The sequence below is a fragment of the Antedon bifida genome, chromosome 5, assembly GCF_963402885.1.
Source record: "Antedon bifida chromosome 5, ecAntBifi1.1, whole genome shotgun sequence".
In the NCBI taxonomy this organism is placed as follows: Eukaryota; Metazoa; Echinodermata; class Crinoidea; order Comatulida; family Antedonidae; genus Antedon; species Antedon bifida.
Window position 1 is genome coordinate 28,646,540 of NC_136230.1, and position 24,910 is coordinate 28,671,449.

At 31.6% G+C, this 24,910-nt stretch overlaps 3 protein-coding genes across 6 annotated transcripts in view; 2 read left to right on the forward strand and 1 right to left on the reverse strand.

Annotated features, from left to right (window-relative positions):
- The first annotated feature begins 36 nt into the window (after nucleotides 1–36).
- LOC144843071 (alpha-N-acetylgalactosaminide alpha-2,6-sialyltransferase 3-like) lies at nucleotides 37–13,663 on the forward strand. 2 transcript variants are annotated; one of them, XR_013612221.1, is made up of 7 exons: nucleotides 37–175; nucleotides 6,869–6,937; nucleotides 7,110–7,586; nucleotides 8,564–8,961; nucleotides 10,998–11,105; nucleotides 11,453–13,117; nucleotides 13,167–13,663. XR_013612221.1 is itself a non-coding variant. In XM_078699751.1 (6 exons), the coding sequence occupies exons 2-6, from the start codon at nucleotides 6,896–6,898 to the stop codon at nucleotides 11,703–11,705; spliced, it is 1,278 nt and encodes a 425-aa protein (XP_078555877.1). In that variant the 5' UTR covers nucleotides 37–175; nucleotides 6,869–6,895; the 3' UTR covers nucleotides 11,706–13,663. The 2 variants fall into 2 exon arrangements, 1 of the variants encoding a protein (XP_078555877.1); XM_078699751.1 differs by having other exon boundaries at nucleotides 11,453–13,663.
- A 240-nt stretch (nucleotides 13,664–13,903) lies between these two features.
- LOC144843084 (deoxycytidylate deaminase-like) lies at nucleotides 13,904–15,921 on the reverse strand. Of its 3 annotated transcripts, none has more exons than XM_078699773.1 (5): nucleotides 15,611–15,921; nucleotides 15,128–15,233; nucleotides 14,867–15,002; nucleotides 14,414–14,627; nucleotides 13,904–14,153 (listed from the first exon to the last, which is right to left on the reverse strand). In XM_078699773.1, the coding sequence occupies exons 1-5, from the start codon at nucleotides 15,844–15,846 to the stop codon at nucleotides 14,057–14,059; spliced, it is 789 nt and encodes a 262-aa protein (XP_078555899.1). In that variant the 5' UTR covers nucleotides 15,847–15,921; the 3' UTR covers nucleotides 13,904–14,056. The 3 variants fall into 3 exon arrangements, with proteins under 3 accessions (XP_078555899.1, XP_078555896.1, XP_078555897.1); XM_078699770.1 differs by having other exon boundaries at nucleotides 15,128–15,239; nucleotides 15,611–15,911; XM_078699771.1 differs by having other exon boundaries at nucleotides 15,128–15,236; nucleotides 15,611–15,898.
- Nucleotides 15,922–15,938: 17 nt separating this feature from the next.
- LOC144843034 (protein KIBRA-like) overlaps nucleotides 15,939–24,910 on the forward strand; it is a 35,458-nt gene continuing 26,486 nt past the window's right edge. Inside the window, exon 1 of the mRNA XM_078699683.1 lies at nucleotides 15,939–16,312. Within this exon, the coding sequence (XP_078555809.1) occupies nucleotides 16,185–16,312 (128 nt within the window). The 5' untranslated portion in view covers nucleotides 15,939–16,184. The remainder of the gene's footprint in view (nucleotides 16,313–24,910) is intronic.

Here is a 24,910-nt window from a genome sequence, read left to right on the forward strand (position 1 = left end):
TTGAGGAACCAGACACCGATAATCGATAAAAATACGGAACTCTTCACCGGTTGTGTTTTTTATTGGGTGAGCGTGCAAAAGAAAAGCAATAAAAACATAATTCATGGCTTACGCACAGTTATTGGAAGAGTTTATTGAATAAAAATGTGTTTAACAAGTCATATATCTTACAACGGTAAGAATGAATATCATTATTTTAGTTATTTCAGCTGAAAAATATCAGGCCCAGAGACGATCATCTTCAATCTTTGATCCTGACCCATGAAGACGTAAAAACGGACTTTGCCTCTATGAAAGATCAGATAAAGATAGGCTGTACACAGTTTAGTTATTCATTCAGGTACAGTAAGGCCTGACAGCTGTATTAAAATTCAGCATTATTTATCTTTAAATAGTAGGAAACAATAGGTGCTGTAATACCAAACATATTGAACAAGAAGGTGACTTTTTCAGTCGTTAAATATAGCTTTCGACTGTTGTTTTTGTTAATGTTTATTTTTTTAAAAAGGAATTTTTTTAAAACTATCTAGCTAGTAGCTGGTTAAATTGTATTGTATCGTGAATTAATAATGATAACCTTATAATAAACTTTATACTAAACTATTTACTAAAAATAATCTGATTTTGATAATTGATGTTGTTTGTTTATTACAGTAATATTTTCAAATGCTCGTTAGTTTTAGTCTTATTTATTTCGACACATGTTTATAAAGGGGCAAAAAATATTCAATAAGTTTAGAATCATTGATAGATATTGCTCATTTTGTTTGTGTCTGTCATAATATTTTACAATATTAAAATATTATGTGGTGATCAGGTGGGGAATTCCAGACGTGTATTGTGAATTCCTCCAGAACAAAATTGATTGTGAGACAAATTCAAGATCATGTCGGCTAAAAAGTGCATAAGATTGATAATACCTGTTTAGTACAGTGTAGAATCTACAGTATTTAAATGTTCTCTTTAATCTATTAGTGGATCCATTAAAGTGAGACAGTTACTTATTAAGATTGCTAATGATGTCACATCCTCTTCTCAATGCAATACTTTTATTCAACTTGCATTTTGTAATGCCCTAGTTATTATATTAGGTTAATGGTAAAAATCAGCCAGCAGTTTGTTGTATCTCCCCTTTTTAAATGTCCGGCTTATGACGTAAAGGAAATAGGCATAACATTGCTTGGTGAATGCCAAGAGATGTAACAATGTATGACAAGTAAGTGCCAAGAGATTGAAAGTTAGTGTCAAGAGATTGAAAGTTAGTGTCAAGAGATTGAAAGTTAGTGCCAAGAGATTGAAAGTTAGTGTCAAGAGATTGAAAGTTAGTGTCAAGAGATTGAAAGTTAGTGTCAAGTGATATAATGTACATACTGTAGGTACTTCACCAGTAAGTTGTTCGTTATCGTAGTAGGCCTATCCTTAAAACCAGACAGAGTAATTTTAATATAATATTAATACTAACAAAACAAATTTCATTATTTTATTTCATTTGATTGATTGATTTTATTTTGCATCATGTACATAATTTATATATAAAAAAAAAATTAAAAATGACAGTAAGAGAGAGAATGAGAGTAATTCTAATTGGTAATAACAATGACAATAATTGGTAAAAATATATAATACTATAGGAATGATATGAACATTAAACACAATAAAGTCTAAAATGTTTAAAAACAATGCCTGAATGCCTATAACCTTAAAATTACAGTGCTGTTTAATATTAGATAATTCTCCTAACATCTGGTTTTCCTGTTGAAGGTAGCCATTTCAAGGTAGCCATTTCCTGCTTTATAGTAAATACTGTATCTCCTTGAAAATAGAGTCTGGTAAACAATTACAGCTCTCAGCACTAATTCCATACCCTTTCACTAAAGCTCTGTCTACACTATCAAACTAGTTGGACAAAAAAGTCTGATGTGCCCAAATATGGTAGTGATATGACTAAATACGGTAGTGATATGACATCATCATGTCCATATATAGGCACACCCCTTTTTTTGTCACATAAAGTTTGATAGTGTAGAGAAGGCTTAAACCAAATAATAGTATACACAGTACAGTACAGGTAATCGTATTATAAAAGAACATCTTCCTTCTGAATTTATCAAGTGTTACTCTTTATTTACTGTATCATTGTGTTTTTAAGTTCAGAGGTCAAGTAGAATTCTGCTTTTTTCGTTTACATTACCTTTTTTCGTTTACATTACCTTTTTTCAACAAAGTCGAATGCAATGAAAATACATACAGTACTTGTGGTGTATGTTTGTCTACACTATCAAAGTGTATATGACAAAAAAGTATGATGTGCCCTAATATGGTAGTGATATGCCCAAATATGGTAGTGATATGACATCATGTCCATGGGCACATCACATTTTTTCTCACATAAATAAAAGTTTGATAGTGTAGACAGAGCTTTAGTTTAGTTTTTTAGATTAGTTAAATTACCAATACCACTAGTCAAAGTATTTACCCGACACGTTTTTACTATCGCTGGTGAGTCATTATTGTTATTTGTACTATATTGAGCTTCTATTCTAATCTGCTGTATGTAACTACTAACAATGTCATTAAGCTTGAATGGCAAAGTAGTAACAAGTAAATTTACATTCCTGTGGAGCTAAAGAGCACTTATCATAATGAGAAATAATAACTTATTCCTCCATGGTTCTACAGAGACTTCCATTCCGATGGCCTTTGTCACATTTCATGTGTGCTATTATAATTATATATTCCTTGCTGATGTCACTCATGTCTGAGGAAGTATTTAAAAGTTCTATTGAACTGGTCAGTAATGACATTACTGATTGACTTAAAGACCCCTTCCCTGCAATTTTGGACGTTTTTTGGAAAATAATACATATATATCACTTTAAAAACATTAAACCATGTCATTCCTTGTCTTAAATGTACGTTTTATGGTAAATTATGATAAAAAGTGAGAAAAAATGCACTACCTAAGTAGCTCGCGGCGATCGACCTCTCGTGGACGGTCTTAGGCCTAGCCTAGCTAGGCTTAGTTTTGTAGGCCTAGCTGGTAAACATCGGTAACGTACAAACATCGTACGCTAGCTATATACCTAACCTGACGTTGTATAGTTGCATTAATTGTCTTTCTATTTTTGCCAGACTCCGTTGATACAAATAGGGGAAAACCCGGTATTTTCGCTGAAAAGTTAGGAGTCTTCCATTTGTTTTGGCCTCACGATTGATCGAAAAGTGGGCGAATTACAGGTGAAAAACAAAAATATCAATCCGCGCGCAATGCATTTTGGGATTTAAAGCGGGCCGCTATAATTATTAGAATCAACTTATTTTTCACATTTTTAACCGTTTAAAGACGAAAAAACTTATCGCAATAGGACCATATAGTATTATTTTTACATTAAATATAGTTTGTGATCTTAAATTAGATCTAAAAAACGCAGGGAAGGGGGCTTTAATGAATCATTTTATCGTTCAAATTTTGGATATATTTAATAAAGTTAAAGTCTGAGTCAAGATTATAAATGTGGTTGTGTTGTATTGTGGATTACTAGTTAGATCGTTACTACACAGTAGACTTGGCCCATTTATTGTCTTTTTTATGTTAGTCCACCAGTCGACATTTTCAATTTTTGTCAGAAAATTGAGTATTATATTATACATATGAAACGCCATATGTGCCAAAATATTTGTTTTTACTAATTACGTGCTAGAACCTAGTCTACAGTACTACATCAGCTATAATTATGAACAAATACAAGTTTGGAAACCTTTTAAAAATTAGTTAAACATTCAACAAGAGGAATTAATGAATGTATGGTTTCATTTTTTGGTTAATTACCTTATTGTTGTATTTTTTGTACACATCTACTTTAATTTAATTCAAGGACCTTTATTAGAAACCATTTAATTAGAGAAGACCTGTGTAATGTTAAAACAACAACAAAATGTCTCTATTATTATTGAAAATAGAGAGGAAGGTACAGGGTATCAACTATCATTCTCATGTGATAGTAGTGTTCTGTACTTTACAGTATTATATGAAATATTTTTTTTGTTATTTACAATACCTTTCCATTCTTTCCCACTCCCCTACAATTTTTTGAAATGTTTTCCTGTTGAAGAAAGTACAGTAAATCTTAAAATTATAAATGGTTGCAAATAAATAGTGGTATCATAATTATCATTGTTTGGATGGTATGACAAAGTCTATGACGTGTACTCTTTTGTAGTAGGTACATATAGTTGGTAGTGGCAGTAGTACTAGTAACAGTAGTGGTTAGTAGCTCAGTAGTAATACTACAGTTAGTACAAAATGCAGAAGTACTGTTTTGAATATTATTATACTAAACAAGCCAGATGTCAAAAGTTGAGAACAAAGTAGTTTGCTGGCTGGCTAGCATGTTTGCCAATCAATCGAATCTTTCTTTTATGAGGGAACAGTAATAAAATAAATGTTTATTTGTGCGTAAATGCTCACAAAGAATTGTAGTAAATAGATCTTAATATTGTTGATTCCTGTTGCGCATGACAAGTTACTGTGCCACAAACTCTGCTATATTAAGGATATTATTATTAATAACTACAAGATATTGTATCCAGTCATTATTGAATCCTATTAATAATTAATCATTCTACTAAAGAAATCTTGTTAATTTCTAATTAGAAACATTGCTTATCCATTGACTCTATTCTATTAATTTAAAGATGTATTGTCCCCCAAAAATATGAAAAATAAAGATAAAATAAAATCAGACTTTGAATAGATTATTTTGTAGTTTTAATAAAGTAAATCACTTTCGTAGAAAAAAACCCCAGCAAAATGTTATGTTTTCACTTTAATAAAATGACAAAAATTGTTAAATTCAACCAAAAACCCATTTACTGGCAGCAGTTTTTTTGCTTTAAATTACAGTTTTTTAGGTAAATACATTTTTGTTCATTCCAATTTTTGGAAGAATTATTTTTCAGGGGGACAATACATCAATTACAATTACTGTACTTATCAATCATTTTCAAATTTCAAGCCTTTGGCAAGATTGTTGTTGAACAATGTTTTGTAACGGCAGAACATTATCGTATTTATTTAGTAGTGAATCATTTCAGATGAATTTCTACTCACAAAAAATGTTATTTGTGTGTTTGGATGTCAAAAATCACCATATAACACATCATTTATAGTCATAGAGTACTGCAAGGTTCATTTATAGTCATACAGTACTGCAAGGTTCATTTATAGTCATACAGTACTGCAAGGTCAAACAAAAAAGGATTTTGTTTCGCAGCTAAAAAATGTTGCCACAAATACTATACAATTGGTGTTCCAATACCCGATCAATACTGATTTGTTGAGCATCACTAGTTTTGCCAGTTTTTGCGCTGTACCTTTAGGACGGAATCATTACAAAACAATATCAACGCGGAAGCTATTACTGTACTTATTATAGAGGCTAAACAAATGGGAATTTGTAAACTCGGATCGGGCATGCGGACATCGCAAATCACGTCTAGGATAAGAGAGTCTATAAAAACATCTGATAATAATATTAGGCACTTCGGTCACATGAAATTTTCCATGTGCATTACATGAACTAATGACATAACCAAATAGAGAATTTCACTGTCAGGCTATTTTACATTACACAAAATGTTTACTGATTGTAAAACAAAAATGATTGATGATAATAACCAATGTTTCATATTTGCTATAGAATATCAATAAAAGAATCATATAATGAAGGAAGAACAATAATTAAAACTGTCAATCAGTCGAGCAGCGTTTTTTTGCAAATCTCTGTCTACATTATCAAACTAGTTTGACAAAAAAAGTGTGCCCAAATATGGTAGACATATGCCCAAATATGATAGTGATATGACATCATCATGTCCATATATGGGCACATCACATTTGTTTGTCACATAAAGTTTGATAGTGTAGACAAAGCTTAAGAGATATTTCTTGTTTCCCTTTCTTCCATGGTCATTTTACCAGTAGAAATCGCTGTCTTGCGTTTACTGATTTTGTGGTGTCTGTACTTCATTTTAATGTCATCAATCTAGTCAATATTATCAATTTCCTGTTGTTTTCTACTTTACTTAAATTAAATAGTCCCCACTTGACTTTAAAAAAAATCCTCCACTAGGATCCGGTTTAACTTAACCAATCAAAGATCTTCGTTTTTTTTTTCAAATATGCACAACATAGATTATTAAATCCTTTGTAAAGAATCTTTACAAAATTCTATGGTCTATTTTGTGCTTAGCTTTGGATAATCCGACAGTATTTACTCTCTAAAGAGAGGATACATTTTTTTTTTGGTCATTTTTTAAAACTGTTTATTTCAATTTCAGACCATTTTACAGTATTACGTCTTTCATTTCAATAAAAAGCGTTTACAAAAAGGCATTGTTATTGTTATTATTCCACATTGATTTTTATCGCATATTGTTTTCATTTTGCAAGTTTCTGTGATTTGAATTCTGTGACTACACCCCTTTTTGAATCAAGCAATTGTTATGCTTACTGTATCAATTCACAAAATCACTGTCCGGGTTGTTATTTCTGCTGAATAAAAGTATTGGATTTTAGTTGGAAATTATAAAACATCACGTCATTTTTCTGATGTATTTATTATTATATTGTTAGTTTATTACTGGTATATAATGTGTGGTCAAAATAGGAAAGAAGTGAAAAGGATTAATACTTTTATAATATAGTTGACGTTGACCCATCATTTGAGAATGGCCTTTAAAGTGGAATAAACCCTTTGTGTGTGTGGGTTTATAAATTTGCTCATTGTGAAAATGCCATTATAGAGAGAGTAAAGTGCGATAGACTATTATATTTGAATAATTTTTGTTTTTTGTATTTCTTGCACAGACTGAGTTGTGGTGATTGACTTTCAGCATGGAGAAGTCGCCAGTTCAAAGTAATGCAGAATATTGTGGGGTATGTATGAAATAAGCAAATAAACACCTATTTTATGTGCTCCATTTAGTATTTGTACTGACCCTGACATAAACTGTTTATATAGGCCCTCTGGGCTAGCCAATAATACACCCTTCTTTCATATTCAATCTCAAAAAATAATGTTTATCCCTTTTTTTTATGATTTTCTCAGGGGCGACGGACATTGCTGTTTATATTAATAGTATATACACTACTGCTCGGTATGTTTATGTCAAAATACTTGTATCACCAAGAAGGACACATGAAACCGCATAACATGTCGACGTATGTACACATGCAGAACATTCGCAACATCATGCGGCTACAAACTGAAAGATTTCAAAATAAAAAAGCAGAGTATAGTGGAAAACCAAATATGAAAAACAATTTAACAAATCTTATTAATGATAATAATTTAACGAACAATAATACTTCGTTTCCAAAGTTAAGTAAAACTACAAAACTTGAAGTAGATCTGATGCAAAAGAGTAGTATTGAAAATATTAGTGCAAAGTTTATACCAACTAAAAAGTCACCAACAAGAAAGACACCAACAAAAAAAACACCAACAAAAAAGCCACCACCACCGGTGACACCGGCACCACGTCCACATGTTTTATTCCGTTATAAATCAATGCGAACTGGCAAGGTAAGATATATTTTTATTTTATTTAGCCTTAAGGCCAATTTACACAGATGAGCGGTAACGGTAATACAAATATAAAATCTAAAATAAAAATATAGAATCTATGTTATTCCAAAGGAATGAATTTGGAACCTCTATTTAAACTTCAACTTGAAACTTTTCTTTTTAATTAATATTAATAATGCTAGTATTGTTAGGCACTTTGTAGGGCGCCATATAAAAACTTACATAGATACTGTAGTTAGATAACCATTTACGCAAAGCGCGGACGGGCGCTGCAGATGGATACAGATTCTACGTAGACAAACTATGTGGTTTTCCGCTTACCGTTACCGCTCGTCTGTAAATTGGGCTTACTGAAGGTATCCAACGATCATACTAGATCTCCTCTGAAACAGCACAACCGATACTTGTGTCATTTGTTAGGACAGCAATTCTCTGCGAAAAGTTTATTTTTTAGACCAATTTCAGGCTGCAGGTCATCATGATTTCACTAATTATATGAACTTAATAGTTTACCCTAAATTTCATTGAATGTCATATAGTACGATTTAAAAACAAGTTTAATTCAAATTATGTGTGGGTCCAATATTGTTTATACTTGCCGAGTATACACATTTATTAAATGGCGTTTTAAATATTAAATGTTCTATTGACTGTATAAGCTAAAAATATGACGCATGAGAAAAAAATTTGATAAAGGATATTTAAAATTGTTTTGTATTTGTTTAATGGTGGGTATAGTATTTCATTAGTTCTATTTATTACAAAGCAGAGCCAAGTTCAACAGAAACAAATAGTGAATTTAGAGGTTAAAGGGCATTTTAACCTTTAAAATCAGCAGAGTTTTCCTCTCATTCATTTCATGTGTTATATAGCATTAACCATTTTTCAATTGCATTTCTATCAGGTAGAAGTTAGTTGAAATATTTTTTCTATTTATAGTCTATACCCTTGAATTTTATTGAATTTTTTTTTAGTCTTTTGAAAGCCACTGTAAAAAATGTGCAATTGTTTCAAGCTCCGGCCAGCTACTAGGAAAGAACCTTGGCTCTGAGATCGACAGTTATCCTTGTGTATTGAGAATGAATACGGCCCCCGTAATGGGCTTTGAGAAAGAAGTTGGACACAAGACCACTGTTCGTGTATCATGTTTTATATCCACGAGAGGATTAATGTCAACATCGTCCTTATTTGCTGGTACGGGGAAGCCCGAGAAGGTCCTTATTTGGGGCCTACATCATAGGAAAAACGCATGGGCTTTGAGAAATGCTAAATCTTTGACTGCAAAGTATAAAGATGTTGAATTCTTTGCGCAAGAAGAATCTGGTGAGACGTATGCAGGAGAAATATTCAAACAAGAAACCGGTCAGGATAGGTAAGGATATACATTTACAAATAAAATAATAAATAATAATATTCATTCTTTTATAAATTATATACTATACTAAGCACTTATTGCGTATCTTAGCGCTTTTCAACAACAACAAAATTACATATACATTTACAAATAATAATAATGTTCGTTTTTATCCTATAGCGCTTATTGCATAATGCTTCTAAGCGCTTTACATTATTATTTTTGTGATCAAACATGTATGGAAACGTGCTCCCATATGATAATGCAGCTAGTAATAAACATAAAGTTGTGTCTTGATCTAACCGGGTACCCATAAAATAATGTTATATTGCATGATAATACATAACCTAATTATAGCATTGTTTCAAACCATTTATGTACAACAGTTCTATAATGTAATGCATTTCCTACTTGAGAGAGGCCAATCTCCCCTAGGCTCTGACTTAGTAACAGGTTATTTCCCCAAAGGAGCCTAATTTATCAAGGTCTGATGATTTCCCTAATTTCCACTTTGAAACGTTTCTTCAGTTTAGATGTGATGGCATTTAGCCATACAAAGCTTAATACATTAATGTATTTGTGTTCATTATATGAAATTTATTCTTCCAATTAATGAAATCTGGGTACTGAGAAAGCTGTTGAGGACCAAATGAATAAATATATTTGCTGTTCTTTGGTGTATTTATTATGTATAACAGCTGAACATATATAAAAATATACTAATTTTAATTTAAAAAAAAAAAAAAAATTTACTAAAAAAAAAAATTACAAAAATAAAAAAAAATAGGTAAAATGATAATAATCATAATATGATAACAATAACAGAATTGTCCATATCGTGAAGATTTTCCATTCTTTATGAATGAGACTTTTTTTAATAACAAATTTTATTAGTGTTATTAAAATAACATTAGATTTTATTATTTAAAAAACACATGATTCATGTTAACAATCTCAACACCATCTGCTGTTAAAGTCAAATTATTGATCTTTCCTTGTAAATAAAATTGTTAATATTAATATATTAATAATTAATTTAATAACTGTAGCTTGTTGATTGATATGTTTTCTACCTTACCTGTGTCACAGTACACCACAGTTATTCCTATAGTTAAAACAACAATTTAGCTGTAGGTCAGTGTATTTGAATAGAATTGTCTGAGCTTACGTATTGAATTGTGAAAGCTATGGTGTGCTATTTCATATTCTTTTCAAGTTTAAAGTTTGTTGAATCTTGTTGGCACATAGCCAATGTTTACTAAGAACACTTTGGACTTTGGACTTAATGGTGATCCATATTGAATGGTGAACCTTTAACAAGTTCAATAGAATACAGTTTTTTTCACATTTCTGGGAATGAATTGGCAATGGTTACTAATACAGTAAACTCTCCCAAAACTCGACTCTCTGAAAATTGGAAACTCTCCTAAAACCAGACTTTTTGTGAGGTTCAAAAGGTCCCAGATTCAAAAAATAGTCAAAGCCAATAGGGTTTGGTTGAATTTAACCATTTGTTTTGTCTTTTTATATGAAGTGAAAACATGATTTTTTTTGGTTTCTTTTTCTTGCAGAAGTGATTAACTTGATTGAAACTACAAAATGGCATATTAAAAATCTGATTTTATTAATCTTCATTTTTTCATTTTTTTGTGGGGACAATACATCTTTAAGGGGAGTGGGGTGTCCCTTTCATATGGGTTCTATTATATTTGGTTAGTTTTTCTCTGTGTTTAAATAAAATACATTTTTTCATATAAAACGGACATTTACAGTTCAGGAAATAAGAGTGATATGTGTGTTTAATAACTTGTAGCCAGAAACAGCTTTCCACAGGATACTAAGGATTACTCTACATGACATTTCTGTTTGTTACCAAATATGGTAGAGACATGGCCAAATATGGTAGTGATATGTCCAAATATGGTAGTGATATGACATTATCATGTCCATATATGGGCACATACCATTTTTGTTTGTCACATAAAGTTTGATAGTGTAGACAGAGCTTTAGATTATTAAATTGTAGCCAATTAAATTATGTATGCTTCTTTCAGAGCAAAAACAAACACATGGCTGTCTACCGGCTGGTTCACCATGATGGTGGCGCTTGACATGTGTGATGAAATTCATGTTTATGGCATGATTCCTGAAGACTTTTGCGCGTGAGTATACTATTTTATGAGCATTGTTTGTTTCCAAAATTGATGTTTACATCATTTTGAGGCTGAATTTGCGAGAGCTGGGTGTAATAGACTACTTGAATATTGTACAGAAAGACCTGGATTCGATTCCTAAAGAACATCTCCTAGTCCACTCAGCTGTAAATAAGTACCTTGTTGAAAAATACTAGGGGATGATAAGGTAGCATGGAGAGAAAATGTCCACCTTACCACTTAATGCCAAGGCTTTGTACAATGAATATGGGACCGCCTTTACCTTATATGGTTTTTTTTGTTTTGAATATGACTATAGATTTATTGAACAATTTTATTTTTATACTTTTTTATAGGAAGAACCCAGGATCACGAGTAAAATATCATTATTACCAATTGAGACAAAACCCAGCTGAGTGCAATTACTACAAATCACAGGAAGGTAGCTCTAAGGGAAGCCACAGGCTGATGACCGAAAAAGCCATATTTGAACGTTGGGGGCGACGTTACAACATGACATTCCATAACCCATCCTGGGACCTAACACCTCAAAAGACAGAACGAAAAATCGAAACGCCGTTTATGAAGAAGTATGCTAAGACGAGGTAGCAACAAATCGGTTTATAATGTCTAAAAAAACTTTTTCCAACTCCAGCCATTCAAAATGTGTATTCAGTCCAATTGTTGTCACTTTTTTCTACCCATCTCTCCATATTTGACCGCCTTTCTAAGGCTTAATATAGGTATGTTGGTGAAATGAAAATACCCTTCAATTATTCAATATTTCTCTAATTAATATAGACTATGTCAAATAAATATTAAAGTTCAACATGTAATATTATATGTATGTTTACTTGTTCTCTATGAGATAGGAGCTACTTCCAGCGTATACCAATTTTTAATTTATACAGTTAATGTGGTTCCTCCAGTTTCTGTTAAAGCAAGTGATGTGAATAGGTTTAGACACTAAGTTACAGTACTCCCATAATTTTCTCTGGAAACCAGGGGAGGATTGTCAAATAGGAGGGCTAACATATAATATGAATAATAATATAGTCCATCAAAAATAGATTTTAAAAAGTAGTAGTAATTTTGTGCGCATCCCCCATGATCATGGAACATATTTATTGGTTAGTATACAGCATAGGCATTGTTGTGCATGCAAGTCCATATGCCAACAAACTTGTGTAAACACCTCTGTTGATTTTGTAAAATTAGCAAATATAGCATATTTATTGTCAACATTGCAGTATCAGTTTACCAGAGTGTAGAGTCATTTGCAACTCATTGTGTTTTAACTTTATATATGATTATATTACATTGGTGATGATTTTTGTTAAGTTGAAAAATTTATATAATTGTGATTGAATATGTATATCTCATTTTAAATTGTTTTATTTATAGATACGATATAATAAATGTATTTTACTTTACTTAAAATTGAACGACAAAAAATATGCTGGTTCCTAAAGGTTTAGTCTTCTTCACTATTGTAATATGCTACCATTTAAACAAATTAAATGGTACACATATTTACAGGAAAGGGAAGCGACAAGGTTCAAATTGAAAGGCCACAGTCAAACAAAATGTGTTATCTATGACTAGATTATTCCAATTGGCTAGTGTGTACTGATAGAGGGCAGTATACATGTTTGAGTCAATTTAATGTGTCATAGTAATAGTAGTGTATTTGTTATTGTTTTTGTATTAAGTGTGAACTTAACTCTGAAACCAGCAAACATAGGGCAGTTTAAGTGTAAACTTAACTCTGAAACCAGCAAACATAGCTGTTATCTGGCAGTATACTCTACCAATTGTTTTTTTTTGGTTTTTTTTCAGAGCAACAATGCACTGATGAAACAATTCTGTTGTAATGTTTTTTTTTATGTAGGCCTAGTCTAGTCATGGAGGTATAAAATTATACCTCCATGGTCTAGTATAACAACTTTAGTAGTTTACTACTCCCAGATACAACCATCTTGTGAATTTTCTTCACAGTTTTACAACTTCTTCTACGTGGTGTCAACCATATTTTCTACTAGCAGCTGAACTGTATGTTCCATGCTCGAGTTAGCTGCATGAAAAACGCTGACAATGAAGGTCCCTGTTTTGTATGCTTTTAAAAATGTTAATTGTTAATTTAATGGACAACCCATCAACAATAACGGTTATGTTACGGTTTTGTAGTTGCCCTATAATAAGAAATATCAATTTACAACCATGTAAAATGATATTAAACTATTTTTATACAATAATTCTAAATTATTTCAATGAAATGTTTAAATTGTGTTCAAGACTGATCTGCAATACTGTAGAATAAGAATGTTAAATTGTAATGAGACAAATTATTTTCGTATGAATCCTTTTTGTTTATGTTTACATATTGTATTATGCAAAGTTACTAAATAAGTAACACAGTCCACTCTTAAAGATGTAACGTCCCCAAACCATCAAAATAAAGAGGAATAAAATCAAACTTTGAATAGGCAATTTTTTAGTTATTAACTTCAGAAAAAAAAAATTATTTCACTTGGAAAAAGACAAAATAAATGGTTAAATTTAGCCAACAGACAGTAGGCTTCCAGTTGACTATTTTTTTCTTGAAAAAGTGAATAACTGTTATGTGAAATGAAAATGGTATATTCAGTGGGACTATTATATATCTTTAGAGGCCAGTGGTGTCCAGTGTTATCTGTACTCTATATAAACAAATTATATCAACAGCGTTGATTTTTTTTTTAGGCTAGTCCAAAATTAATTGCAATGCTAACATGCAATCATTAATAAAACAAACAAAAAATACATGGTCTTGTTTTTGTTGATATTTATTAGAAAATGCTAGATGTGCGAGTGTATGTATGGCCAACTGAAATGAACTAAGCTTATGGTTGACCGAGTTCTGTGTTGACATAATCAACATAAACTTTTTACACCAAGGAAGGAACAAAGACTGAAGACTTCTACGGTGAAGCAACTGAGGTAAAAGGGCTTGGAACAATATTTGGTTCGATAGAGTTGAAATCAATTGTGACCTTTGACATTGATGGTGTAAATTGCCTGTAAAAAAAGAATACAATTATTTAATATCTGTGAAAAAAGTAGAATTTTGAATTATCAATGACTTCTCTTTGTCATCTTTACCCAAGAGTGGGGCAATGACCATTCACTTGAAACAGGGCAATTGTAGGGCTGACTCGCTCCATGGTGACCAGATCGGTAACAGTAGCCAAGCGGATTCCATTAATTCCTCCCGCACATAATGTACATGGATGTTATTGATTACCCTCACCCCAACTTACGTGTTAGTCTGCACATACCTATATTCTACACCAGCTAATTGTAACAGTTTCCGTGAGGCAATCATTTTGTCATCTTTATGGTATTTATCGGACAAATATATGACGGTCTTGATCCCTGATTGGATAACGATTTTTGCACATTCGTTGCACGGGAACAAGGCGACGTACATGGTACACCCTTTTAAATCGGCCGAGTTCTTATTCATTATTGCGTTTACTTCTGCATGGCATACTGAAATTAGAACATCAAATATTTTATTTACAACTTTAAAATCTGAGCTGAAAATGTTCCTTGTAGTTTGTACCATCTATTTTTATACCTCCATGGTTTGTACAGTGTACAAAATTAAATTAATATACACATATATCAAGTGGTACTTGGCTCATTTGAATTACAGCAATGTACTTGCTGCTTAATAAGCTGGCCAGTATTTTAAAAATGTATATACGTCATATTGTTTGGAGATTTACCGTAAGGATACTTTGTTTCCAGCCAATTGTTCGCGGTCCTTTTCCATGGAAGTTTGTCGTCGTCGCATCCGGTTGGCATTCCATTGTAACCAATCCCAACAATTCTTTTATCGTTATTTACAATACATGCACCCACCTACGGAAAAGGTTTTTATTTTATCATGAATGATAGGCCTTTGTGTTTAGAGAACATGCAGATGTAAACAAATACCATTCTACCATGTAATTAAATACGACGACGTGAAAGAAAAGTAATTTGACCTGTGAACTTGGATCTTTACTTCGTTGTGCAGACAGGAATGCTACTGCCATAAAATAATCATCCCAACTTAAATAGTCATCTCGTTTCTTGTTTAAATCTTGCTGGCTGCTGCTTGTGGAATGTGGGTTAAAAAAAAGACATAATTATTAATTTTAAATAAAAATATTTAGGCCTATAAAAAATAATATTTTCGCCTACTACTACAGTAGTTGAGTTTGCCTAATTTATATGTTATTATATTATATAGGACAGAGTACTGTATAGGCTGTAGTTCGTCTAGCTAGATGTCAAGCTAGCTCTCTGTCTGGCTCTGCCTGGTTAGCCTACTAACTAGCTGGCCCTGCCTGTGTACTATCTACGCCCTCTAGACTAGGCTCTTGATTGCTATATAGCCATAGTAGCCTACCTAGAGGCCTCAACACAAAAACTAAGTAATTATGTTGTAGGACCTTATCCATTGCTAATTTGAATTGCAGAGTTACCTCATATTGTGTAGACCTACTTCACCTGGTACCGATCTTTTTTTTAAAGGCGGTGATCCAGCGTCAATCAATTGCTGATTGAAGTTTACCGGAATCCGACCATCACCCATGTTTATGTTTTTTTCGTTCGCGCGTTTTCCAACCAATCGCATTGCGTCATTGACATATCTTAACATTCTTGTTTGTCGCCCCCTCTCTCTCTGTTTTGCTCTAGAGCGCGCGTTAAGTACATGCATTCATTGCCTAGCCTGACCGACCCGCTATAATGCAACAGTTTTTCTATGGTTTTATTATAATACTACAGACTGACAGTGGCTAGGTCACGTTTTTTGTTGATTGCTGCCCGCTTAAATCTCCTTCGAATTGTCGGCATACTTTTCTCACAACGTAATCCAGCTACCGCTGAGCAGGTCCTTATTATGCAAATTCCTGTTCCTCTGTTATGCTAATTAGCCGACCAGAAATGTAAACGTCGTTGGAGTGTGTACACAAGATGGCGTTAGTTCGGTGCTGTGTGGTACTCAAAATCAGACGTTAGTTACCTCAATTTAATGGAAATTAATACTTGGAAAATATGCAACAAAGAAGCTATGCTGAAATGCCATTGCCACCAGGGTGGGAAGAGGCAAAAGCTGCGGATGGAAAGACATTTTTTATCGACCATAACACTCAACGAACTTCGTGGGTTGACCCGCGCGACAGGTGAGTGAAAAGCGAATGTTAGTCGATACGGAAACGATTCGGCGACCAAAACAATAGTCTGTTGTAGCTAGATTAGGGCCTAAGTCTGTGTCAGTAAAACACCGAATGTTATCGTACATTTTCTTTAGTTTGTAGTGAAATTAAAATTTCGTTTTAAATTAAATTTGATAGTTTAGCCTAGCATTTTTCTCAGAAATGTCGAGTTGATGAAAATAACCTGTTGATTGTTGTTTTTATCAACAGTTTATTTACCGTTACAATTCATTCAAAATAAAATGTTGGTGGCATGGCTTCTGTGTACATACCAATCATGTGGTTTTTTACACAATTACAAACTTGCATACTTGTGGCATGATTAATTTAAATGTCATGTATAATAAATACTGCAGGAAGTGAAATGAATTTATACACTACAAATACAATGAATGGTTTTATTGTGTGTTTTTATTTTCTTTTTTTAAAATTATATTTCCAAAATTTTTTTTCTTTTATTTGTTTTTACTAATGTTTATATAGCTGTACAATTGTATGATTTAAGAGAAAAATAAAGGAATTTTTTCATTGTGTCCCTATTCCAATAACCAATATATATTTTAAAATAATACTAACATTTTAAAATAATTAGTATTACATTAATACATAAAGTGTACTGACAGTACAGTGTTTTAACTACTGTAGGTCCGTAATTTTAGTACAATACACAGTGTATCTTGTCAAATTCTGTATCTTCTTTACATTTAGTTTAGTCTGTAGGTCATCATGATTAATCAAGCAAGAATGTTCAAATAGTGCACATATGGCGTGTCATTGACCAGTTATTTTCCCAATTATATCAATTTCATTTGTTTTTGTTGTTTTATTACAATGGTATTTTATCCATCTATTCATTGATTGTTAGGATTGGTCTGTATGCATCATCACAATACTATAATTAGCTAACAGTAACAATAATAGTTTTGATTTCATGTTATTGATAGTATGAGTGTACATTTCACTAATTTGGGCAAGATAATATAACTGTTAAAATTAGTTACAGTACAGTGCCATATCTACGAGGAAGATTAATGTACAAACAATACATTATCAGTATATTACTATACAGTATACTTTATAATAGTTGTGTACAATTGTCAATATGTTGTATTAGATTAGAAATTGTATATCAATCATTACTATTAAAACACACCATGATTACTAATAGTACATAGTATGCATTCCTTGACCATTGGCTGTAAAAATTTAATTATTTCTTTCAATGACCATAAAGTACAAATTCCATTGACCATTGTGTCTGGTCATTCATATCATAAACAAGCACTTGGCATCTAAAGTTACTGTTGTATCACATTTCGTGATTGGTCAGTGGTCCTGAATTGGTACTACAGTACTATGTATACTGTATGTATCCAAAATTAATATTTTAAATACTGTAAATTATTCCGAAAAAAATATATATTTTGGTATATTATGTAAGCCCACTGATGCTACAAAATTATACATTCATGCACAGTGTGTATAATAAAGTAGGCCTACAGTAAAAACAAATTGCTTTGGCCTTCCACAGACAAATTATATTGACCTCACTACAGTATACAGTACATTCCATTGACCAAGTTTCAAGACTGATTGACATACTAAATATTATACACTCTGACCCAAATATTTAGTAAGGTACATTAAACATCAACACATACCAGTACAGTTCCTCTGTCCTGTATAGTAGCACATAAACAGTAGTCAGTTTATGATGTGTTCAATTAATAAGGTGGTTAGCATTTACTGTACAGTAGTTATACTGTTATGCAAACATTCCTGCAGCAGATATTAGACCAGGTGAACCTATGTATTGATGAGTTCATTCCACCAGAAGACATTGTTTTATTTATTAAAAGATATGTTGGAAGAATTCTAAGCCTTCAGACCATACTGTACCATACCGTAGTCCCTAAAGCTTGATTCCCACTAGCGATGTAACTTAAGAAAATGTCCTTTGAAAATTGTTTGATTTTACCAACCCACCCTAACATTCCAATACTGTACTGTAAATAAAAAAGTCAGTTTTTTTACCAAGGAAAGTAACTAATGCTAAAACTCACTACGGAAATGAAAGTTCACATTTTTTACAGGCCTACAGTACATAATTTATGGGATACTCACTAGACTCATGTTTCAATAATATCAACTTGTTAGAGTTTGTTAAATAATTAATGAATATTATAATACATTATTATTACAAAACTATATTGTAACAGTTCAACCAACCATTAAAGTTGACTTGTGTACAGATACAGTAATTGTCATCCAGAATATCTAAGTCTATAAATTAAAGTACAGTAGTTTAGCTCTATAGTACCTGTACAGTTAATACACATTTTTGTAAAGCATATTGTTGTGTACATAAAAACCAGTAGAACATAATAATCTACCATGGACCTACAGGCCTTGTTTTTGAAAATTATAGGTGTAAGTCAAATTGCACTTCTCAATACATTCAGGGATGCTGTACTGTAGGTGTGCTGTTTGTATTTTGGTGTGTAGAAGTTTGCCAAATGTAAGCGTCTTGTACTGTAAATCGCACTCCTCAAGGGCAGTTTAGGAGTGTGTTAGGTGAGTGATCACGCTCGCTCGCCTTAAAAGACAAGGCCTATAGACCTACTGTACATACTGTTTAGGACCGTCCATGGCATTACGATTACAGTATGCTAGCCTATCCTGTGTATTTATCTGAAAGGACAAGTCCCTTCTTAATGTTTCTGATTAGTAGATTAATGTTTATTGGTGAGAATTCCTTGACTAGACCTTCTCATGCATTAGGCCTCCCTAGGAATTTTGATAATTTGTCTTGTTGTAGACAACTGAGTTATAGGAATTCTAAAGTCAGAATTCCAAAGTTAAAAGAATGTTTGTTGATCAGTTACATTATTATCTAATAATATATAGTTGAATGATATTACAGTAATACTAATAGAACAAATTATATTATAAATATAAAGAGTTTTATTTAAAAATATTTGTTTTCTGATTTTATACTGATTATGTACAGTAGATGTACAGTACCTAGGTGGAAAAATGTTTATATACTGAAAACTGTCTATATACTGAAAACTGTCTATACTTTCTATGTGAAACATCTGAGTCTACAGTAAATGTTTAAAACATTACATCGGGTAATTTCTACTGACTTTTTGTATCACTATCAGTAAATTCCACAAACCAAAAAAACATAGCAAACCTTATCGAAAGTACAGTACATAATTTAAGTGATTATGTAAATCACATTGGTGAATATGCCTATTAAAGTATCATTACCTTAATTGCATAAAAAAATTACCTAAATTCTAAGTTATCGCAAAAAAAATCTTGGAATTTTCCAAAAGTGATGCCTGCAGGGTGACTAATGGTTTACAGTCTACTAACTGTATACTGTACACAATTAATAAAATAAAAATATCCTACTGTATGGTATATAATAATATCTGCAATTCAATATGTGAGTCAGTCTGTACATTGATACCATTAAAATATATTACATACTGTACTGCTGTAAAAGTGAATTTCTGTAGCAAGTGGTTTATTGTGCTTTTCTGTAGGCAAATGGAATATTCTCTATCCTTATTAACAGGATCTATCTGCTCTTCCATGTTTGTGATTTATGGTCTAATAAAGGACATTCCTAAAATGGATACAAAAATAAGATTTATGTAGTACTGTAGTAGTAATTTTTAAAGTGCTTTGTGTAAAGTGATTGTTGTAGAGAAAAGAAAGTGTTCAACTTTTAACCTTGCTTTACAACTTTCCCATAGGCTTTTCAAAGGAAATTTCTTGGCAATAAAAGATAATTTTCATTACCCTTCTTTTATAGGGAATGAGACTTTATTTTCAGCATGGTACAACTAAGATAACAGGCCTACATAAATTAATGTAACAACTGTTGAGAAATGAGTTTTGTAAAGTGAATATAATCTGGTGTGAAAATAGAAAGATGAATGAATTCTATGAATTTTAACATCTGTTTCGCTTAATAAATCAATTTAATCATAATAAACTTTGATTATTAAATCTGGTCTTCACACAACTGATGTCAATAAACTTGGAAAGAAAATAATAAATAATGTTTTCCTTTATTTTACTATTTTTTTATTTGATTTTGTTACCTTTTGTACAACAATTTAATGCTTTTTATACAGTACTGTACATTAGTACATGCTTATATTCCATTGGCCATAACACAATCAGGTGTACTGTAGTGTAGACATACACTGTGCTGTACAGTTCTAATAAAAGTTTATTTTTTTGTTTATTTCTAGCTATATTTTTTACCTTTTTGATTATTAATTAGTTATTCAATAAACAAATAAACTTAGTATTTATTTTAGTAATGTATTACAATGTATTTTGTAATTGTTGTACTGTACCTGGTAGATTTATAATATAAAAAAAATTGATTAAATTCATATTTTGTTACCCATAGCCAAGAAAAAATTCAAATTTTGTTTTGTGTCCCATACTGTAGAATATGGTGGTATACCTCTAACTATAACAACAGTACTTAACACTAACAACATAATGGCTACTAGAGCAAGCTGTGAAAATTTTAAACATTTTCATTGTTTTTTATTTACTAAATGCTTCCTGTTTGTTTATATTAACTTAAGCATGTAAAGTTTCCTGTGGTTATTGTTCTTTAAAAAGCGAATTGCCCTAAATATTGATCAATAAAACCAATTAGTTGTGATAAAATTCTTTGATAAATCAGAAAATTTTTAACAATTAACAGTTTTGTTTGTTGACCAGATTTTTTTTTCAGTCAAGCTTTGAAAAAATATATATTATAACATAAAATAAAGTATTCTTTAATTTTTTTAATGCAGTTTATTAATTATATTTATAATGTTCTTTTTCACAATTTGTACACGATATAAAAAGGTAATTCTTCTGTGCATTAACAGAAAGGACTTTTTAACTCAACAGCTATGTCGGTGAAGTTCAATTTGTTGTTTACATGAGTTACTGTTGAATTTGTTCTTATCTGAAGATGTGTATGTTTTTGCCCAGCTTTGTTTTTATTATTGATGGACACTTGACCATTAACACCAGGATATTATTCCTACCCTCTGGACATTTGTCAAGGCTGGTGTCCTTATCATAAAGAAACAACCTGTAGCTACTGTACTGTATATTATCTACAGTATAACTACTACTAACTGTTGTAGCTCTGTACAGTTGTTAGCTTTACCAACCAAATACAGAGATGCCGGTAAACCCAACTTACATCCACCATAAAGCTTAATTTTAAGGTCTCCCGCCAAGCCTAATTTCAACAGCAGTGACCCACACACACACTCTGTGTATTGTACCTGACTTTAACAGTATTTAACAGCCATCCGTGCGAATGTCTAGGACCTGGACCAGTCTTACAGTAATGTATATCATGTTGTTATCAAATTTACTACATACTGTATGCAACATCACAAGTGTGAATGATACAGTGTCCTACAGTACTGTATACTGCAAATAAATGAACTTTCAGGAATCTACTGACACCTTGGTGACACAAGTAAATCACCAAGACAATAGATCACATTACTGTCATCACATAGATCACATGACAGTCATCACATAGATCACATTACAGTTTACAATGACCTTCCACATTGATCTTATTGACCTCATTTCCAAGGTTGATATACAGTACATTATAGTATTTTTCTCTTCTTTTTTTTTTACTGTAGTGTAACAACATCCTATACCATTACCAACATTCTGTAAAGCTCTGTCTACACTATCAGACTAGTTTGACAAAAAAAGTGTAATGTGCCCAAATATGATAGTGATATGCCTAAATATGGTAGTGATATGACATCATCATGTCCATACAGTAATGGGCACATCACATTTTTTTGTCATATAAAGTTTGATAGTGTAGACAGAGCTTACCAACATTCTATACCAACATTTTTTTACAGTATGAACAATTTGTATACTGTAATAATATTATTGTTTTAAAAGTCTTGAAAATTAAATGAATGATTATTAAATATGTAAAGCATAAAATATCGAGATTAAACATACCACCACACAAATAATATTTCCTGTACATGATCGCAAGTTCTTAATTTTATTAGTTAGAGAGAAAACTACTTTTAGAACGGAAGTATTTCAGTATTTAACCTGCCAAGCTCATAATCAACTATTTCACTGAATTTAATCAGCGTAAAAATAAATAAATAACATGTTTTTATTGCCAATTTTGTATCAATGGGTTTCTTCAATGTGGGTGGTTATTTCTTGTTTCTCCATAATAACAATTACTGTAAGCTGGACAAATCTGTAATTCAAATAGTTAAAAGTGAAAGTTTATTTTGTGTACTGTAAATATACATTTACTGTATACTTACAATTAATTAAAATATTTCTGATTTATTTTTGACAGTTTTAAACAAGCCCTGATATTGTTGGATTATTTTCTCCTTTTTTACAAAAAAAAAAAGAATTTCTCCACTACAGTAATTCCCATTGATTTCTTGTCAGTGATATTTCTTTATTCAAAGCTTAATGCATTTGTTGCCATAGTTACTGTCAACATGGCATACATCAAATTTGTTTTCTACGTAGATGCGCGTACAGTAAATATTCAAAGCGGCTAAAATTAATTTATGTGGGATGTGATGAATTGTATTCTAGTACTGTATTACTAGTATGCTCTGGTTTCTCTATAATGAGAGGTAAATTGATTGTGGTATAAATCAAAGTTTGAACGCAAAAAATACAGTACTAAACATCCATTTTATTGTGATGGGGAGATTCATTTTAAACATATTAAAAATATTATCGTTCCTCTGTATGTGTAACCTATCCAAGCTACAGTAGAGCTTCTATTAAGGGGACAGCTTCATGCCCAAATATATGGATGTCCTCTGAATATGGGTTGGCTGCAGTGTTGAAACAATCTCAATGTTTGAGAGTGTCCCCTAAATAGGAAAGTCCCCTGAATAGGGATGTCCCCTGAATAATAGGAATGTCCCCTGAATAATAGGAATGTCCCAGAATAATAGGGATGTCCCCTGAATAATAGGGATGTCCCCTGAATAATAAGAATGTCCCCTGAATAATAGGAATGTCCCCTGAATGTTTCACTGTATTGGGGTTAACTTAAGTACTGTTACTTAAGTGTGCATAGTGTAGAACTGAGTACTAACTCTAATGTAGTGTGTGTAAACACAGCATGTTGAATAGAACAGTTTCCACTTTATTAAAGCAATTTGTGGTAGCATCAAATTTCATACTAGGAAGCAATGATTAACAAGTGTATTGATGAATACTCAGGTGTAGACGACCACAGTAGGTTTCGGAAGGTGCGTCCAATCATGGAATCATTCATAGCTCCATGGTCCAATTAAATACCTGGAGGCAATGAAGGTGGGTCAAAGGTTAAAATCAATGCTGGAAACCACAGGGGTTCTGGGATATTTTTAGAAATAGGTTAACCTTGCAACCTCAGACAGTGATTTTATTTTGGGACCTCAGGGGTGGCTTGAACAAAGAAGCCCAGTTATGTGGTGTTTATGTAGCTCATTGAGCCAGAGATCTTTTTATTGCAAAATACTGATTACTTATTGGTATAAATTGAGAACATTTGGAAATGAACTTGCAATGTAGCTATTTTTATTACTTTGGCATGAATTTGATATTTTGATCTAATTTATATATAAATATCTTATCTTAAGATAATCTTAAGGGAACTGATGGTGTTCTACTTATTAAATGGGGTCGTAGTGATGACAACCAAGAGGATTTGTAAAAATGACATTGACTTTATTATTATTATTAAAACATTTGATAACATTTAATAATAAAATATGTCAAAACCATGCCTATGAAATAAAAAAATAAATAAATAAAAAAATAAATAAAAAAAGAATGGAAATTGAATGCCTCACATTGTTTCCATTGGCTTCTGTCACTTCAATTGCTAATTTTACAACGTCACCTTTAAATCATGCCAAACGAATGACCTTTTATTGTTAGAATTTACTATGGAATTACTCCAATAAGAATAATAATAGTACTGTTTGTATCCCTAGTATAATTTATAATTTAATCATGCATAATTTACGAACAATGCTCAACTTTGTGTTTATATAACAAAGGTCATCAACCGTATTATCATAATTATTATTATTAATACGTATTATTAATTCCAACTCACAGGTCCGAGTGAAAGTCGTATTATCAACTATCCTTAAAAACACAAAGGGATGAATTATTATTAATTGAAATTTACTAGTAGTATACTGTACTCTAGTATTAGTAGTAATAATAAATTGCAATTAATTGATGTTATTAATTATTTTTTGACAACTTGTTTATAACAGAACTTCATTGATTTACACAATTGGCATATTTCACAGCTTATGGATTTATCCTGTAAAAGGAAAACTATAATTACTAAATCATAAATTATATTTATTTTCCCATAAAAGCAAGCATAATGTTGGCTAACATTACAAATAAAATTGTTTGAATATCTATCATAATAATTCTAATTTCCTTGGGGAGATTGGAAGACAGGGTTGTTAATTTATGTGCTCAACATGG

What these genes read in the sequence shown, in the direction of transcription:
- LOC144843071 (XM_078699751.1), top strand. Translation starts at nt 6,896, where the DNA reads ATGGAGAAGTCGCCAGTTCAAAGTAATGCAGAATATTGTGGG. An exon ending in GTAATGCAGAATATTGTGGG is followed by an intron (nt 6,938 to 7,109) that starts GTATGTATGAAA and finishes TGATTTTCTCAG; the next exon opens with GGGCGACGGACATTGCTGTT. An exon ending in CAAGAAACCGGTCAGGATAG is followed by an intron (nt 8,962 to 10,997) that starts GTAAGGATATAC and finishes TGCTTCTTTCAG; the next exon opens with AGCAAAAACAAACACATGGC.
- LOC144843084 (XM_078699770.1), bottom strand. Translation starts at nt 15,846, where the DNA reads ATGCATGTACTTAACGCGCGCTCTAGAGCAAAACAGAGAGAGAGGGGG. An exon ending in GTAGGTCTACACAATATGAG is followed by an intron (nt 15,240 to 15,610) that starts GTAACTCTGCAA and finishes ACATTCCACAAG; the next exon opens with CAGCAGCCAGCAAGATTTAA. An exon ending in TTAGCTGGTGTAGAATATAG is followed by an intron (nt 14,154 to 14,413) that starts GTATGTGCAGAC and finishes CTTTTTTTACAG; the next exon opens with GCAATTTACACCATCAATGT.